General features: G+C 36.7%; 1 protein-coding gene and 1 pseudogene across 3 annotated transcripts; both read left to right on the top strand.

The window, feature by feature from the left end:
• Positions 1 to 1,647: 1,647 nt before the first annotated feature.
• Positions 1,648 to 5,225, top strand: LOC126625565 (uncharacterized; annotated as a pseudogene).
• A 5,466-nt stretch (positions 5,226 to 10,691) lies between these two features.
• LOC126625236 (protein BONZAI 1-like) lies at positions 10,692 to 16,307 on the top strand. 3 transcript variants are annotated; one of them, XM_050294325.1, is made up of 17 exons: positions 10,692 to 10,968; positions 11,424 to 11,471; positions 11,883 to 12,031; positions 12,135 to 12,183; positions 12,511 to 12,567; positions 13,047 to 13,235; positions 13,360 to 13,494; positions 13,791 to 13,852; positions 13,978 to 14,080; positions 14,166 to 14,280; positions 14,572 to 14,648; positions 14,729 to 14,866; positions 14,956 to 15,120; positions 15,276 to 15,389; positions 15,502 to 15,598; positions 15,678 to 15,776; positions 15,904 to 16,307. In XM_050294325.1, exons 1-16 carry the CDS (start codon positions 10,819 to 10,821, stop codon positions 15,770 to 15,772), a joined length of 1,743 nt encoding a protein of 580 aa, XP_050150282.1. In that variant the 5' UTR covers positions 10,692 to 10,818; the 3' UTR covers positions 15,773 to 15,776; positions 15,904 to 16,307. The 3 variants fall into 3 exon arrangements, with proteins under 3 accessions (XP_050150282.1, XP_050150281.1, XP_050150283.1); XM_050294324.1 differs by having other exon boundaries at positions 15,678 to 16,307; XM_050294326.1 differs by having other exon boundaries at positions 10,869 to 10,968; positions 11,844 to 12,031; positions 15,678 to 16,307.
• Positions 16,308 to 16,988: the final 681 nt, after the last annotated feature.

Below are 16,988 nucleotides of genomic sequence, written 5' to 3'. Positions count from 1 at the left end.
TTTGAGCATGAGTGCAAGAGATCAACATTGCTCTAACCAACTTGGCTATTCTTGTTATGTATGAAAACAAGTATTGCCAATTCCTAGTAAAATTTTCTCATAACTCAATTATGAAATTTTTTAAGTATTTACTAATTTTATTTGTGAATGTAGCATTTTTGATGACGCTTACTCATATCATTGTTTTATTTAACAAGACGTGACGGTGGTGGTTAACCCGTTTTATGTAGGTTCTATTCATTTCTAGTGACAAAAATTAGTTTTGGTGGAAAGCGCATAGTGACACGTACCATAGGGGTTTCAGTGCCTTCTCCCACACGCAAATTGTGCGACTCCTAAAAATTTCTAACTCTCCTGAGACGCTTCGAGTGTCCTCTCCTTTGCATTGGTAAGTCCCAATTTCTTAATTTTTCTGAGGTATTTTTTGTACGATTTTTGCATTTCTCTTATTTCTTTTCAGTATTTAAAGAATAATATTTGATTGCTCCTACTCAATACTTTTCGAATCATAGAGTTTTGCTTATAATCAGAACAATTTATATTATGAATCACTATGCAATTATCATCTCTGCAAAAATAAATTAAAATAAAGGCCGTGTGGTCAATTTATTATATCAAATATATAGACGGTTCGTAATGTTTTTATCAATTCATTTTTTATACAAATCATCTCTAGAGTGATTTATAATATGAACAATTCCAATAATAAACACGAGGTTTTATGAATTGGCACGAACAATTTTGAGTAGGAACTCCTGCTCATCTTTGAGTAGAAACTCCTACACATCTTTGAGTACGAACAGTTTTAAATGCTCATCCAACTGGTTTCTTTTGGTTCTTTTTCTTTTCCATTATATTTTGGCCTTTTTAGTGGCTTTTGAGCTGAATTGGTGAATTCCTCTGTCGAATTGCGTTAATTGGAAAAATTAAGTTTTGGGTTGATGTTGTTCTGAGCTGTGATCTACATTGATACATTTGCTGAAATGGGTTTTTCAAGTAGTACCTTGTAAGTTTTTAATTTGTTTTATTTACTTTTTCAAAATTTTATAGAAAAAAAAGGAAATGTAGGTCAAGAAATTGGGTTGGAGATATTTCACATCATGGTTTTGGTGAATAATAAACACGAGGTTTTATGAATTGGCAAGAACAATTTTGAGCAGGAACTCCTGCTCATCTTTGAGTAGAAACTCCTACACATCTTTGAGTACGAACAATTTTAAATGCTCGTCCAACTGGTTTCTTTTGGTTCTTTTTCTTTTCCATTATATTTTGGCCTTTTTAGTGGCTTTTGAGCTGAATTGGTGAATTCCTCTGTCGAATTGCGTTAATTGGAAAATTAAGTTTTGGGTTGATGTTGTTCTGAGCTGTGATCTACATTGATACATTTGCTGAAATGGGTTTTTCAAGTAGTACCTTGTAAGTTTTTAATTTGTTTTATTTACTTTTTCAAAATTTTATAGAAAAAAAGGAAATGTAGGTCAAGAAATTGGGTTGGAGATATTTCACATCATAGTTTTGGTGAAGTTAGGTGACTGGTTGTAGGGAAGATGTAAGCAAAATTTTCTTGCAGTGCAATTTAGAGTGAAACGTGACACTTTATAGTACTCAGATGTAGATATTTGAGACCCCAATTGGCATGGTTTATTTCTGAGATGTGACAGCCCGCGGATCACGATCTGATTTACACGAGATGATGCAGTGAATGGTTGGAAGTATTTTAGGGAGCTGTAAAAATGTTGCTAGGTTTGTAGGATTTTGCAATGAGTTTTGCTAATTTAGTTTCGCGTTTTTTACATCTGTTTCTTGTTCTAGTTGTGAAGTCGTTAATGGAAAATTGTTTTGTCTGGCATTGCCGAAATGGTGGCGTGCTACTTTCGTATTAGTCTTCAACATGATCAAGGGAAGAAATGACGGGCTTGAAAACAAGGGGCCGGCTGTAAACTACATGAATGCCAACTATTACCAGGCTCCTGCTCCTTTGAACTATGCGTACGACCATCTTGCTGCTTCTGCTTGTGCTACCGAGGATCATGGGGTGCGTAAGGACCATCTAGGTCTGGAAGACTTTTCTGGCTATATATTTATGTGTGAAGGAAGAACAAAACCGGAATGCTACCTGTACCGTGTTTTTGAACTTCCTGCTGGAAGAAGGGAAGTTATAGTGATGATCAGGCCGGGCACAAAGCTGTTTCTATTTGATTATGATGTGAAGTTTCTTTGTGGGGGTATATGTGTAAGATATATTCTGAAATCACAACAACAAGACATTAGGATCACGAATAAATCAAATCAATATAAAATAGAGATTAACTAATTATATTAAACTGGAAGACATTGCAGATTTATAGGTTGTCTTCTACTTCCAGTATTTCAATAATATCTCTCTGCTATATGAATAGGGTTCAACGTATCTGAGAGATTAAGCGTGACTTAACCATAGTATTTATATCATCAGGGTTTAATCACAGGCAGCCTATTATTGGTTGTGAAAGTCAAACCCTATCACTTAAGTGTTTAAGTCCCACCATGATACTATATCTTTGTAGTGAAATCCATCAGATTTCTTTAGGTCAATTGCAAAGGATAAGACTCCATAATCCTTATTTCATTAAGACTATCAGATTACTTAAGTTGTTAACAACTCAATAAACAAGTGGCCTGCAACATAATTCCAATACATCATTCATTGTCATTCACAACCTTACAATACGAAGCAACCACTGCTGGAAAGATGAACTTGGAAAGAACGGCTTTTGGTGGAAGCTTTCCTGCACAGGTGAGTTTAGTTTTCTTTTTCGTATCATCTCCTACTACAAAAGGGTCTTTGTTCAAGTTAAATGGGAAGAGAAAATAAGCTTTCGTGCCATGAAAATCTAGTGAGTATTTAATTTGACAATGGACATTGGACCAAACCGCCAGTATCACTATATGCTTAATGAGCTGTGTTTTACAGTTTCCCGCGCCATATTGTTTAGTAAGAACTAATTAGTATTTACTTGAATTTTGTGTATAGGTAAGATTTAGAATTTACAAGGAATGTCTCCCCTTGCCAGAGAGTGATTTTAAACATGCTATTCTACATAGCTACCAGAAAGGCTCCAAGAAATTTAACCCCGTCCTCAATAGCCAACAAGTAAGTTTCTTTGGTCTCGGAATCAGTCCATTTCATCCTTATCGATTTGACTGCTGTTGCTTGATCAACTGTACTTATTTTCCCGTTGATTTATGGTGCAGGTAGGCCATTTATTATCACTTTTTTCATCCTCTTACCATACAATCACATATCAAATATGACAGTTACTATATAAAGGACCAATTTCATCCCTACCCAAGGCTGCCTGCTTCAGGTACTACAGACTTAAATTCGACGCATCTCAGTCAAGTCCCACAAGTGTTAGTGCCTCAGTATGTTCCACCAGCGGTCCTAGTTCAGCAGTGGGATAGTCGTGGATCCACAGGAAACACGGGTCTTTCCCGTCATGCAGAGCACCATGTGTTAAATGGAGGTTCACAATCAGCAATGTCAACTCAATCTACGGAGGAACAGTTTCAGTCCCGAGTAAGCCTGCCTTCCATGAAGGATCCAAATGCAGCCTTGGTATACAGCGGTCTTACTTCACCACTCTTGGAGCCTCAGTATATTTCACTGAATGTCGTACAACAACAGCCTGTTAGCTATGGATACATATCATACATGGGCAACATTTATCCTGCTGTGCAACCGCAAGCTATGCCAGCTCCAAATCAGACATACTATTCTGCACAAGTTGCGCATGGTTACTCGGCTGAATTACCTGTCTCACAAGCACCTACATCATATGAAAGGTACTTATCCTTAGGTAGATTCATTTTTTGGAAACTTGGAGTTTCCCTGCTCCACCAAGCAAATTGCATCGCTAAATGGAAATGCTAGCCAAAGAGTATTGTTTCGCAAGTTACAATACATGCGCTTAATCAGACCTCATAGCCCCTGTGACCTTCACTTCACAGCCTGATTAATGTGCCACGCGCACTTCCATGGTGCTTTGTCGAGCTAGAGTTTCTTTCTCAGGATGTGAATATTTACTAATGCAGGAAATATTTGGGTGACTTTCCTTGAGAGAAAAGAAAACAAATTACGCAATATGGGAACTGTTACATTTGATTTGTTAAGCGGAGAGTTTCATTGCAAATAATCATGCTTAAAAAGAGCATCCCGGATAATCATTCTCTTTTGAATTCTTAACTTTGTTGTTAGTTCTTAGATGCTATCCTGCAAGTGTGATGTCTACGTCTCTTTGTTTTGACTTGTCTTTGTTATCAAACTGAAAGTATCATGGTCCTTGTGTTGCAGCTATCACAATCATGAGGCCACGCAGAATGCAGTTCCTATTGATCAACATACGAGCTTGGGGTACGGGTACAATCAGTTACCTTCGCAGGCGGAGACTGGAACACAGCAGGGGAATGCTGCCGAATACTAGAGTCTCCACCAAGTGCCTACAGTCCAGTATGTTTCATCACCAATACAAACACACCTCAACAACATTGGGCTTCCAGCAGGGACTCTTCATCACTGAATTCCTCCCCAACCCACTAACCTAGAGTCAAGCGGTAAATTGGAGATCTCAAACATGCTGGTAAATTGAGCATAGCATCGCCTGGTTGTTATTACTCCACCTATTTAGTTCAGGTTCTTGGTTTAGAACAATATTTCCGTTAGTTATAAGTAGTTACTAGGAATGTTGCATTAGTATTGTAGCTGTGGAAATTTTCAAGTCGACGGGCCGAGGGCCCACTCTAATAACACCGTTACTGTCTCCACTTAACCACCTGCACAATCCTCAAGCGTGGAGTTTTATCACAAAAAACCTCGATGTTAGTTAGAGTGGGGTAATTCTATTTAAAGTACTCTTTCTCCTTCCCTATGTCCGATGTGGGACAATTGGTTTCAACAGTAGCTCAGGTGGTAAACGCTACCAATGTAAAATGGGTAGGCAGCTCTGGCCTTGCAGGATGGCTGGTCTTTAATCTTGAAGATGCAAAAAAAAATACATTCAAACGAATGCTACGCGTTTAAGATGGAAAGTACAATGAGTAGATGTTTGTTCTTCTGGTAAATGCGTTAGTGCAGGATGATTTGTGGATCAGCTTTGAGTGATGCTGCAGAATTCAACTCGAAGTCGAATTCCCATTCTAGTACTCATTTTACTTGGCTAGCAGGTGGATCTCTCCTTCTGTTTTGAATTCGTTTAGTTGTTGATGAAAACAAAAGAGCGGATTTCGTTTGAGGTAAGAAAATATTTTCGATATTAGCATTATGTCGTATGATTTCGATTAGCATGAGGTGGTAAAGATGCAAGCATGGATCATTTGGAATTTGGGGAAATGGACCCTTGACCTTCACCTTCACCAATCCATTGTCTTGCCACTTTCCACACCCATCTTGTCATGGAGAAAAACTAGTGACCATGTCATCTGCATGACTTCTTGCACAGGTTCGGTGTATTTTGGTCTTACTTAATCTCACGTAATCTTATTTCATGTGAGAGATCATCTAATCAGGCGGCCTTACCGATATCTTCTATTTAGCGTGGGAGTTGTTGTAATCAGAATCTCTTTTGGACAAAGAAGTCTTGAGCTCATTGGGTCCTCAAGAAGGAATTGGGAAATGAGGTCGGAGTCCGACAGAGAAGTAGATCATCCACCATCCATCTAGTGGTTGACCTCAATGCATTAGGAATGTCATGCCACCAGATTCACCACTCTTATGCACTTCTTCGTGGAGTGCAAACTTTTTATCACTCTGATCACGTGATTTAGCATGTCGTGTTGAGATATTATTTGTTAAATTCTAACTAAAATTTCAGACTGAATGGGCCAAAAATACTTATGCCACGTCAATTATGCCATTTTTTTATTTTTGTTTGTTGTTTTGGGCAGTCACTTCGTGTCTTTAAGATGAGAAAATTATCTACAACAAGATTATATTGTGGTAATATTTTAAATAAATCATGTACGATTATTTGTCTTAACTTTCTCACATAACAATACGTAGTGGTGGAATGAGAAAATTATGCCATTTTTTTTAATTTTTGTTTGTTGTTTTGGGCAGTCGCTTTATGTTTTAAGATGTGAAAATTATCTACAAGAAGATTATATTGTGGTAATATTTTTTAAATAAGTCATGTACGATTATTTATCTTAACTTTCTTACATAACAATACGGAGTGGTGAAGTCAAAATTGTATAATAATGGGATCATAATATAAGCTTTGGAAGTTTGATCATGTTTTCATTTATATTGTCAATAACGTGTTCTCATATTTTAGAGACGTCATATTACAAGAGAAAAAAAATACTAACATAGAGCAAAAAAGAAGACTGAGTTACACACACAACAAATAAGAACGGTGGAAATCTTGTCAAATATGGAGTGTGATTTTAACATGCCTTCTTAAAAGTGTAGCAAGTGGTTTGTTCTTTCTTAGTTCTTACTAGGTTCAAAGGGAAATTGAGTTCATGCTAAGATAAATTATAAGAATTTAGTTCTGGTATTGCATTTTATTGAGATTTAATTTAAGCCAGAGAAGAAGAGAGATAGATTTGAGAGAGAAGAAAAAATAGGAGTGAAGAGTTGTGCTACAAAGGCAAGAGTGACTGAGATAAGATGAGCTTGAAGTGGAGTATGCTGGCCAACAAACCCTAAAAATCACCTACAAAACATTTATTTTATTGAACTTATTATAGGGGTCAAAACAGATGAACAAGGGGATTACATTGAGTTGTTGGGCTCATGGGCACTCAATGGCCTCACTATACTTTCGTTACTGACAATACGTGATTGGTTAGGATTCTGTCATAACAATATTCATGTTGCATAGATGATCTTATCAACCTTATTTTTAACATCGTAGTCTTCTTTTTCTATTAGTTGGGTGCACATTAGGAGAGATTCTCTTATACAACTAAAATTTAGCTTTATTAACGCAAATGTCCTATCTTGTTTAGAAAATGTTTTTTCGACAATTGACAAGTAATAAATTAAAATATAAAATAAAAGAATCTCTCATACATCAAAGTAGGGCTGGGCATTTAAAAAAAAAAAGCCGAGTGAACCGCCTGAACCGCCTTGGCGGTTTGGTTTGGTTTGGTTTTTTATTATTTATTTATTTATTATAATTTTTCATGGGTAAACCGAACCGCACCTACCTTAACCTGTTTGGAAAATCTATTCTCAAAATTCTTAGGGTACAGTTAATCGAACCGACCGCATATATTTAATTTTTTTAATCATAATTAATACGTGTAGTCATATAAATGGTTAGTTATTTACGAGTTACCGTGTTTCTGCCACATGAAAACAAAACCTGATTAGTTTAAGAGTCCATTTGAAGAAGAACAGGGGGACCATTTAGAGAAGGCAGCAATTGCTGCTTTGGTGATCTCCTTGGGTTGCTTCATTTGTGCTATGTTTTGTAGCATTTGTGAGAGTTTGTTATGTATTTCTTCTTCACACAAACCGATAACCGACCCAACCCAACCTGATTGGTTTTAGACCCAGCTTAATCGATTTCGATTTGTAATTTTGGTCTATCCGACTAAGTTAGTGTGATTTCAATTTTGACTTAAAACCGACCTAAACCAACCCACGTTCACCCCTACACTAAAGTAATGGACAATGGGGGGTGATTATTATGTTGTGCTTTTTGTACCAATCTACTAACTTATTAGTCAGCAGGCCTCCACTTATAGCCGATCGATCAATTCTATATGCCTCTTGAACAGCCATGCACGCCGGCATCCCCTTTTCACTTTTTGCTGGCCATGTCTGCTTGTCTCTGCCTTTTCTTCTTCTTCTTCTTCTTAATTTATTGACTTTAATTAATCAATTTTTTTTAATTACTTTTGCTTATTGAATAATTATTCCTCGTCAACATATGCCATTATTTGTAGCGTGTCCTTAAAGAAACAAAGCCGCCATTATATATGACCTTTAAAATTCATGATCACAACAATTTTATATGTATTAGAAACCCGTTCAAAATGACAGCTTTCCAGTTCAATTCATAAAGTTCAAGCGCTTTTAAACTGTCGGGGACCAAATACATTGTGTGTTCTTTGCGCAATATTTGCACATGTAACCCGCCCTCTTAGATTAGACTCGAGAGAATAAATTTACATGCGACGTGTCACACGAAGAGAGATAAATAAAAAGAGACATACATCTAGTTTTAAGTAACATTGTAGTTCGATGTTCGTGGTAGTTAAAATTTGGTATCAGTGGAAATATCGATAAACAAATTTGTGGAAATATCGATGGATATAATAATATCGATATTTGTTACTTTCGATGAAATTTTAAAATGAAACTTTAGTGAATGTCAAACATTGATTTAGACGAAATATAAGAATTTTTCCGATATTTAACCAATATGTCGAAAAATCGCCGAAATTTGTTGAATTTAACCGAATTCTAAGAGTTTCTCCCATATAGGATGAAGTCTAAACTTCACCTGCCCCTTCTGTATCTTTATTTGATTTTCCGTCAATTTCACGGAATATTGACCACATCAAAAAAGTCAAATATTGGTGCCCGTTAGACTAGGGCGGGCCCTGAGATTTCAAGTGTCCTGTGCGGAAGTTAATTGAAGGTCCTAAAAAGTACTTAAGAATTTTATTTTTTTGTTCAAAAAAATAATTTTAGTTTTTATTTGAGTTTCTTTAAATTCTAATAGCACAAACAAATTTAACAAATCAACAAGTAGAAAGGTGGCATATTGTTTTTCCTTAACTATTTAGAGGGTCAAGGTTCGAATTTTCATGTTATTATGTGGAATTTTTATATTATTTTGTGGAAGCTTATGCATTTAATAAAAATAAATTTGAAAAAAAAATGGAGACAAGTTTTGAACCCATCACCTAGGCCAACATAAAGAAGCAGTAATACCACTTACGCTTAGACTCAAGTTTATAATATTCTACACATACTGCTATATATACGTATATACATGCAAATTTGAAAAATCAGGGGCCCTTCCAATTTGGAGACCTTGTGCGGTGGCACCACTTGCACCCACTCAGAATCGGCCCTGCGTAAGACGATAGTCAATACACAAAATATAATTGTTCGTGTTAGCTAGTATCAATATAATTAGTTTATAATAATCTATCCAACAAGTGGCAAACATCACATGTATGAATTCGGATATCCGGTTGCATGCTCGGACATTTTTCAAATCTCAACCGCGAAGGTTTTGTTTTGTTTTTTTATTTAGTTTTATGTTTAAATGGAAATAAAGTAGTTTTATCATGATAAATAATATATTGCTTCGTATTTTCCACGTAAGAGATAAGGAAACTCCCAACTAGAAAAACAGAAGGAAAAGTTGGAGAATTGGGTGGATTCTGGAGGGTCGTAGCTGTTTCCCAGCCACAACTGTTGGCGGTAAGTAGGCTGCAAGCCTGTCACTTATGTGACTTCTCCGTGATTTCTAACTTTTATTCAGTTTTAGTGTTTCCTCTCTTTCAAAGTTGTCGAAAGTAATTTTCGCACTCTGTTTATTTTTGCTTGAAGTGAAGGTGAATAAGATGCTAAAAATATGCGAAGGAATAGAAAATGAGAAAACGAAATTGTGAAAATTACTAATAAGTAAATTACTGCCAATTAGGCCTTAGTTCACAGAGTGTTATGATCTTCTCAATACTTGAACGAGTCTCAAGTTCGAATTCCACTCTCAAATTATTAATGTATCGTTAATAATTTGTGACACCTCATAAAACAAATATATGTGCCAATTACTCTAATTTAGAGAGAAGTTAAAAAAATTGTATCATGACACACCGTTCAACTTACAATTTTTTATTTTTTGTGTTATGGTAAAATTAGGTGGGATTAGTGCGCGCTCAGAATTATAATTCAATCATAAGTGTAAAAATAAAAGACACAATAATAAACTCCTTATTTCAACCACTACGGGCTGACTAAGTGGATAATGACAAATTTTAGGCAAATATTTCACACGACACGTTCTAAGTTTGATTTGTGGCCATGCTATATCGTACGATGATGGCAAAGGGGAGGCTGAATTCCTCAATGAGTCTTTTTAGCCTTTGAAAGAGTGAACTATTGTGACTAAGCTACTGGCTAGTTTCTTTTTTAAAAGAAAAAAAAATGAAACGTATTTTAATTTTGGTAACTTTATATATCATGTCACGTCAATATGTCACACGATTTTACAGTCACAAGCTAAATTTTCGGTTTGAGAAATTTGATATCAACTTCCTTGTGGATTGAAGAGCAAAGACTAGTCCACGCCCATGAAGAAGAAAAAGGACAACATTTTCTTTTCTTTTGTTCAAAAACCCATAAACTCAGGCGAGACTATTTTTTAAGGAATTCAGTCTTTTATTTATTTATTTACTTATTTTGGTAAAAGGAATTCATTGTCTTTTATTTATTTATTTATTTTGGTAAAAGGAATTCATAGTCTTTGATTATTGCTAGTTTTCGGTTTTTTTTCCGTCGTAAAAAACAAGAGAAAAACGCGGTTTATTCAATTAAATCGCATTTATTGTAATTTCCAAAGCAAAAACTCGTTTATTCAATTTTCCTTGTCTAAATTATCAACCGAACAAAATGTGGGCCCAATCCTATGCATGAATAGAATAATAGTTAAATAAGTTTGGTAGCAAAGATTTTTCGAGAGTTTGAATTTTAATTTCGATTTCGGTTTTTCTGGAAATATAAAAGGAGGAAAAATACAAAGGAAGTTAGTGAGGGAGGGCGAAGAAGTTGACTGGCGGAGGAGGTGGTTGAGCTTTTTGGAGTCTTTTGGGATGGGCAACTGCTTTTCTAACGACTCCGGCGGCATGTCGGCGGTGGGCGGCACCGCCGCCTCTCATGCCAATCCCTACGACGCACCGAACGACGCCGTCGATCTCTTCCTCAGGTCTCGCGGCTACAACGGTCTCTTCTCTCAGATCGAGGTTACTTCGCTCTCTATCTGCTTCTCTTGAATCTTTTGAGCCAAATTTGTAGCTGTTAAGTAATTAGCAATTAGTAGCAAGTAATTAGAAATTAGGAGGTGGCAGTTTGGATTTTGGATTTTTGAGTTGTGTTAAATCTGATGGACACTGTTGTTATACACGCCACTGTAGTCAAGAACAGTAAGAAAGAGCTTGAATTAGTGAGAATTTGCAAAATTGGTGCTCAAGAATTGGATGTTCATGAAAAATCTGGATTGGTCACTTGGATTCACAATCGAAATCATTTGAATGTAATGTTCGTTTAATGAATTCTACTGCAGCCGAAGCTAGGTTTTACGATTTTTATTGAGTTTTGTGGCTTGTTTTTTGTTAAGTAATGAATTTGCTCCCAATTTGAGGTCTCTCAGTGTTTGCATCTGATATACCGAATTTTCTCGTCAACAATTCGAATGCAGATATCACTTGCTGCTGTAGACTTGCGTGATCGGGACGTTCTCTCCAAGGTTTGTCGCTCTAATGAATATGAGTAGCCATTACTTGCATTTCTACTGTTAAATTCATAGACTTGTATGGTCCTCTTTGCTTGCCCCATACTCTTATTCCGATTTTCTCTTGTTTTACAACATGCGTTATGCTTAAATGAACTTCTATTTTTGCTATTTACTTAATCATATTGTTATTCAAAACCTGAATTCTTCTTTTGACTGGTGCTCTAGCTACTTTCAGCATTAAGTTAAAGCACAGTTTTCTTGTATTGCATGATGGTAATGGTGGTACTTTTTGAATGTCATGCTCCTCGTAGCTAGATATTTCTTTATCTATATTTTGCTCTCATGCTATATATTTTAGTTGTGTAAATCTTTCCTTTGTTTCAGGAATGTCAGTCTGTTATTCATGAATTTTATTTTCTATAGAGTGATCCGATGGTGGTTATCTATACAAAAGGAAGAGATGGAGGACTTTCAGAGCTTGGTCGCACTGAAGTAGTTATAAACTCATTAAATCCAAAATGGATCACAAAACAAAATATCACTTATCATTTTGAGGTTGTGCAGACTCTCGTGTAAGTTTAAGCTTTTATCTCCGCTTTAATTAAAAAAAACAAGTTTTTGGTCCCACAATTATGTGCAATGATTTAATGGTGGCTGACTTTATCTCCATAACAGGTTTCATGTGTATGACGTTGACACTCAGTTTCATAATTCGGAAGTGAAGGTACAAAATTTACGATGTTGTGCCTATATGTAAAGTTATTCCTTTTCTTAAGCTACTTGACTATCCATTTATCCTCTTAAAACTCTCTATGCAAGAGGCAAGAAAATATGGTTATTTTCTCATTCCACTAAAAGCCAGGTCATAGAATTTGTTTGCTGCTCATATTTCTGGATCCACATTGTTTTGGTTTGCTCATATTTCTAGGTGGACACATTGGTAGGGGTAGCTTCATAGTATATGTTTTAATACAAAGATTTGCTGCATCGCACTCTCGTTCAAGTGCTTGCAAGCATAACTGGTTCATAATGGATGGTGTTACTTGTGCAGATGCTTAAGCTAGAGGAGCAACAATTTCTTGGCGAGGCAACCTGCGTATTGTCTGAGGTGTGACTTAGCGACCATTCTCTGTGGAATCGTTGAACTACTGAATCTCTATGATATTCTATCTGAACTTGTCAAAGTTGACCAATATGTGCAAAACCTGCTTGAACCCAACCAACTCCTAGCTACTAAGTGGGTGGTTTTGTGGTCTGTGAAAAAGGGCAAGCCTAAACATGAACCATAAGGTTAAGGGTTGAATCCAGGTTGACCCATTGGAACTAACAAGTCAAAGATAAGAGTCTGCTAGTTTTGGCTTGCTTGACCTAATCCTCACCTCTCAGACATGTCACACACAACACCAGATATACATACACACATACATTTGATGAAGAATTAATATCTCTAATCTGAGAAGTAATTTAGTTCACCTTTCTAGTGTATCTGGTGACCAAGATACACTAGTGGAATTATTTATTGAAGGACTACCTTAAGCTCTGGCATCTGATTCTTTTACCTGTTAATTCGCCTTTCTACTTGTGCAGATAATTTCTAAATCAGACAGGTTATTAACCCTCAATCTTGAATATAGAGAAGAGTTGGGCAGACCAAATCCTCATCGAGACTTTGGAAAACTCATTGTGCATGCTGAGGAATCTTTTAGCTCAAAGACAGCGATAGAGATGAGTTTAAGGTGTTCAGATTTGGAATACAAGGATCTCTTCTCAAAAAGTGTAGGGGCTTCTGAGTTATTATTCTTTCCCTTTGGTTATCTACTTTGATGAGCATTACTAGTTATGCATGCTTGGCCAAATGGAAAACAGTTTGTGTTTTGACACGTTCATATTTGTCTTTCAGGACCCCTTTTTGGTAATATCAAAAGTTGCAGAGAGTGGGATCACAATTCCAATTTGCAAAACAGAAGTTATAAAAAACGATCTCAAACCCTCGTGGAAACCAGTATATTTAAATATTCAACAAGTTGGAAGCAAGGTATTAACAAGTTTCTTTTTAGCTGCTAGAATATGTGTGAATTAGTGGAGGTCAAGTTTGCTAGAATCTGCTTTATTTCTTTAGCAACTTGTCCATTTGGCTGCTGTCACTAAACAATTTTGCTGACATTAATAACCATGTAGTGAAACATGCAGATTTGGTTGTTAAAGATTTATGTGGACCTTTGCGGATGAGAAGCAATGCTTCTTCATCTGTTTCTTGGTAGCTTGAGATATTGTACTTCCCCTATTGTTTGTAATAGTTTTCTCATTTTAATATTTTTCGTTAATCTGCAGGACAGCCCATTGATAATGGAGTGTTTTAATTTCAATAACAATGGCAAGCATGACTTGATTGGGTAAATAGATATCTATTTCTTCCATCTAGTTGCCGAATTCCTATGGAGTGGATGAGCACTGGTTTTTGCTGGCTTTGTTTTCCTTTTCTCCTCCTTACAGTACTATACTTCTGTTGAATATACAGAAAAGTTCAGAAATCACTGGCAGACTTGGAAAAGCTTCATGATAGCAGACAAGGAGAGCATTTATTTTTACCAACTGCTGTTGGGCATGATTTCCACAACAAGGTAATGTTATAGTATGGCAGTATATTATTAAGTGGATTTCCATCCCAATTTCTCTTAATTTATAAGTTCTCTGATTTCATTGCAGGTACTGAAGAGCCAACTATTTGTGGACAAGTTTACCGAGACCGTCCAGCACACCTTCCTTGATTACTTGGCTGGGGGCTGTGAGTTGAACTTCATGGTTGCTGTTGATTTTACAGGTGCTTACCTAACATTACTGTACATCATAATTCCTTTGCTGCAAATGCATATATCATGATAGAAGTGATTGTCAGTAGAAGTTGAGCCTTGCAAATCTGCAGTTGCGTGGCTCCAGTTGTCTGCTATAGAAAAGTGTTGTGGCACCATACTTGTGCTGTGATCATTGTTATTTTAGCTTATTGCTTTAAACTTCTTACTGTTGCCCTCTTATAAATGCAAACTTGTTCACTGTGGCTCCTTTAACACATTAAATTGTGTTATCAAATTCACTCATTTTCCTTGTTTATCAGCTTCAAATGGAAATCCTCGCCTGCCTGATTCTTTGCATTATATAGATCCTACAGGACGCCCAAATGCATACCAGAGAGTGAGAATTAGGTCCCTTGAGTTTGATCTTTGCAATTATTCCTTTCTTTGGATCCATATGATTATGACGTTGTTTTCCAGGCAATCATCGACGTTGTGGAGGTTTTGCAGTTCTATGATACAGACAAGCGCTTTCCTGCCTGGGGATTTGGAGCCAGACCAATTGACGGTCCAGTTTCCCATTGTTTCAACTTGAACGGGAGTAGTCATCACTGTGAGGTGGAATACTTTATGACCAGAACTTACTTCTGTTAAACTTTGTAGCTGGTTTCTCTATCATAAGGATTATGTGAATCTATTTCTTTCAGGTTGAAGGAATCCAAGGAATTATGATGGCATATGCAAGTGCCCTCCAAAATGTTTCTCTTGCAGGACCAACTCTTTTTGGACCTGTAATTACCAATGCTGCATTTAATGCCAGCCAGTCTCTTGCAAATGGTGGACGAAAATACTTTGTTTTGTTAATAATCACGGTAAGCATAATGGGGTTGAATGGGCAGTCCAATGCATCTCTGAAGTTCTTTTAGTACTTGCACGCAATATCTCTCAAGTTGTTTTAGTGTACTCCAACTTTTCCCAGTTTCTTTAGTTTCGTTCCGAACTTTGTTCTAAAATTTTACTGCCGTAGGATGGAGTGGTGACAGATCTCCAAGAAACCAAAGATGCCCTTGTGAAAGCTTCTGACCTGCCATTGTCAATCCTAATTGTTGGAGTCGGAGGAGCTGACTTCAAAGAAATGGAGGTATTTCATTCCCTTTTGTTTTTAATGCTAGATATCGTTCTTGGAATAGTCATATTTTTTTTAAAAGCCCGAATGCTGTGAAACTAAATGTCTCCGCTTTTTCGTTTTGAAGATTTTGGATGCTGACAAGGGCGAGAGACTTGAAAGTTCTACTGGACGTGTGGCTTCACGTGATATAGTACAGTTTGTTCCATTCCGAGATGTACAAAGTAAGCCTTTACATATGCTTTTACCATATCTGCTTACCAACTTTAATTAGTAGGCAGTAACTCCCCCTTTCACCACCAGGTGGAGAAATTTCTGTTGTTCAGGCACTCTTAGCAGAACTACCGGCTCAATTTCTGACTTACATGCGATCGAGAGATGTCAAACCAATTTTATGATCATGTAAAGAACTGTACATATGAAGATTGATATTCTCTTCTTGATCCTTGTGCAATACGAGCCTGAATGTTTTTTGTTTTCCTTCCTCACTTGTTGGCTGCACGGAAATCCTAATGCAATTGTATTGAAGAACAATTTTATGTTGCATTATCACATTCGAGACTTGGGATGACCGCAGCTGCACAGCCCTCGCTGCCTTTGTGAGACTGCCAACTTAAGTTCCTGCAGCTCTCTTTACCAGGCTAGCGTCCTACAATCGGATGCGCTAAGCGTGGAGAAGGCAACGGGTTATCCTTCGAAACCAACCATTGGGAGAAAGGTGCGAAGAACCGTTTCAGAATAGTCATACAAGTATTTTCATCTTTTGGAAGTGGTTAATCTTTTGCTTTTCTTTCCTTCTTTCTTTCTTGTTCCCCCCCTGATTTTTCGTTTCCGAATTTTGTTTGCTCTGTTGCAAAATTATATTGCTTTATGAAGAACTTAAACATGAATGATGAATAAAAGTACAAGATGTAAGGCTCGTTTTGAAGTGTATTTAGAATGATTGAAAGCACTTGAAGTGTCTTGGAATAAGCACATACAGAAGCACTTGAAGTGTTTTTGGAATTCAAAAACATTTTCTCTGAAGGTGTTTTTAGTCATTTTAAAATTATTTTCAAACGAGTCTGAATGCACATCGGGTTCGCTCTTGGATATGATTGTTTTGAAACAAATGGAACCCTTTCAAGTTTTTTCTCCGGCGAAAAGTCCACGGATGGGCCATGGATTCTTGGGCCTGTTTACATAAAAGAATTATTTGTCTTCTTTTTTTTTTCTTTCCATTTCCTGTGAATACTTGCATTGGTCTTTAATTTGCGGGCTCTTCACTCGGGACAAATTTATGTCCAAAAAGTGGCATTTAACGCCTGTTTGAGATTTTGCTTTTGACATGATTAAAACGTTTCTACTACGTCTCATAGAAAACTATGTGTGTTTTGGGTCATAAAAGTGCTTTTAGTAAAAGCATTTCTGAAGCGGCCTGTTAAGATGCATTTGCAAGTGCTAGCACCTAGATGTTCGCTAAAATTAAACGTGTTCTAATACAAGCGCTTTCTAACAAAAGCAGTATCAAACGAGCTCTTAATCAAGTTAAACCTACCCACCTCTCACTTATCCACGTCAGTACTAAAGACTTGAGTGCAACAGTTAGTTCGGCACATAATATAATCAAGGTTG

Source organism: Malus sylvestris, chromosome 6, assembly GCF_916048215.2.
Source record: "Malus sylvestris chromosome 6, drMalSylv7.2, whole genome shotgun sequence".
In the NCBI taxonomy this organism is placed as follows: domain Eukaryota; kingdom Viridiplantae; phylum Streptophyta; class Magnoliopsida; order Rosales; family Rosaceae; genus Malus; species Malus sylvestris.
Note: the sequence above shows the minus strand (reverse complement) of the source record. Positions and strands in the feature narration are given on the sequence as shown.

Coding starts and splice junctions, on each gene's coding strand:
- LOC126625236 (XM_050294325.1), top strand. CDS start 10,819: ATGGGCAACTGCTTTTCTAACGACTCCGGCGGCATGTCGGCGGTGGGC. Junction 11,472..11,882: donor ATCGGGACGTTCTCTCCAAG/GTTTGTCGCTCT, acceptor TATTTTCTATAG/AGTGATCCGATGGTGGTTAT. Junction 12,568..13,046: donor CAACCTGCGTATTGTCTGAG/GTGTGACTTAGC, acceptor CTACTTGTGCAG/ATAATTTCTAAATCAGACAG.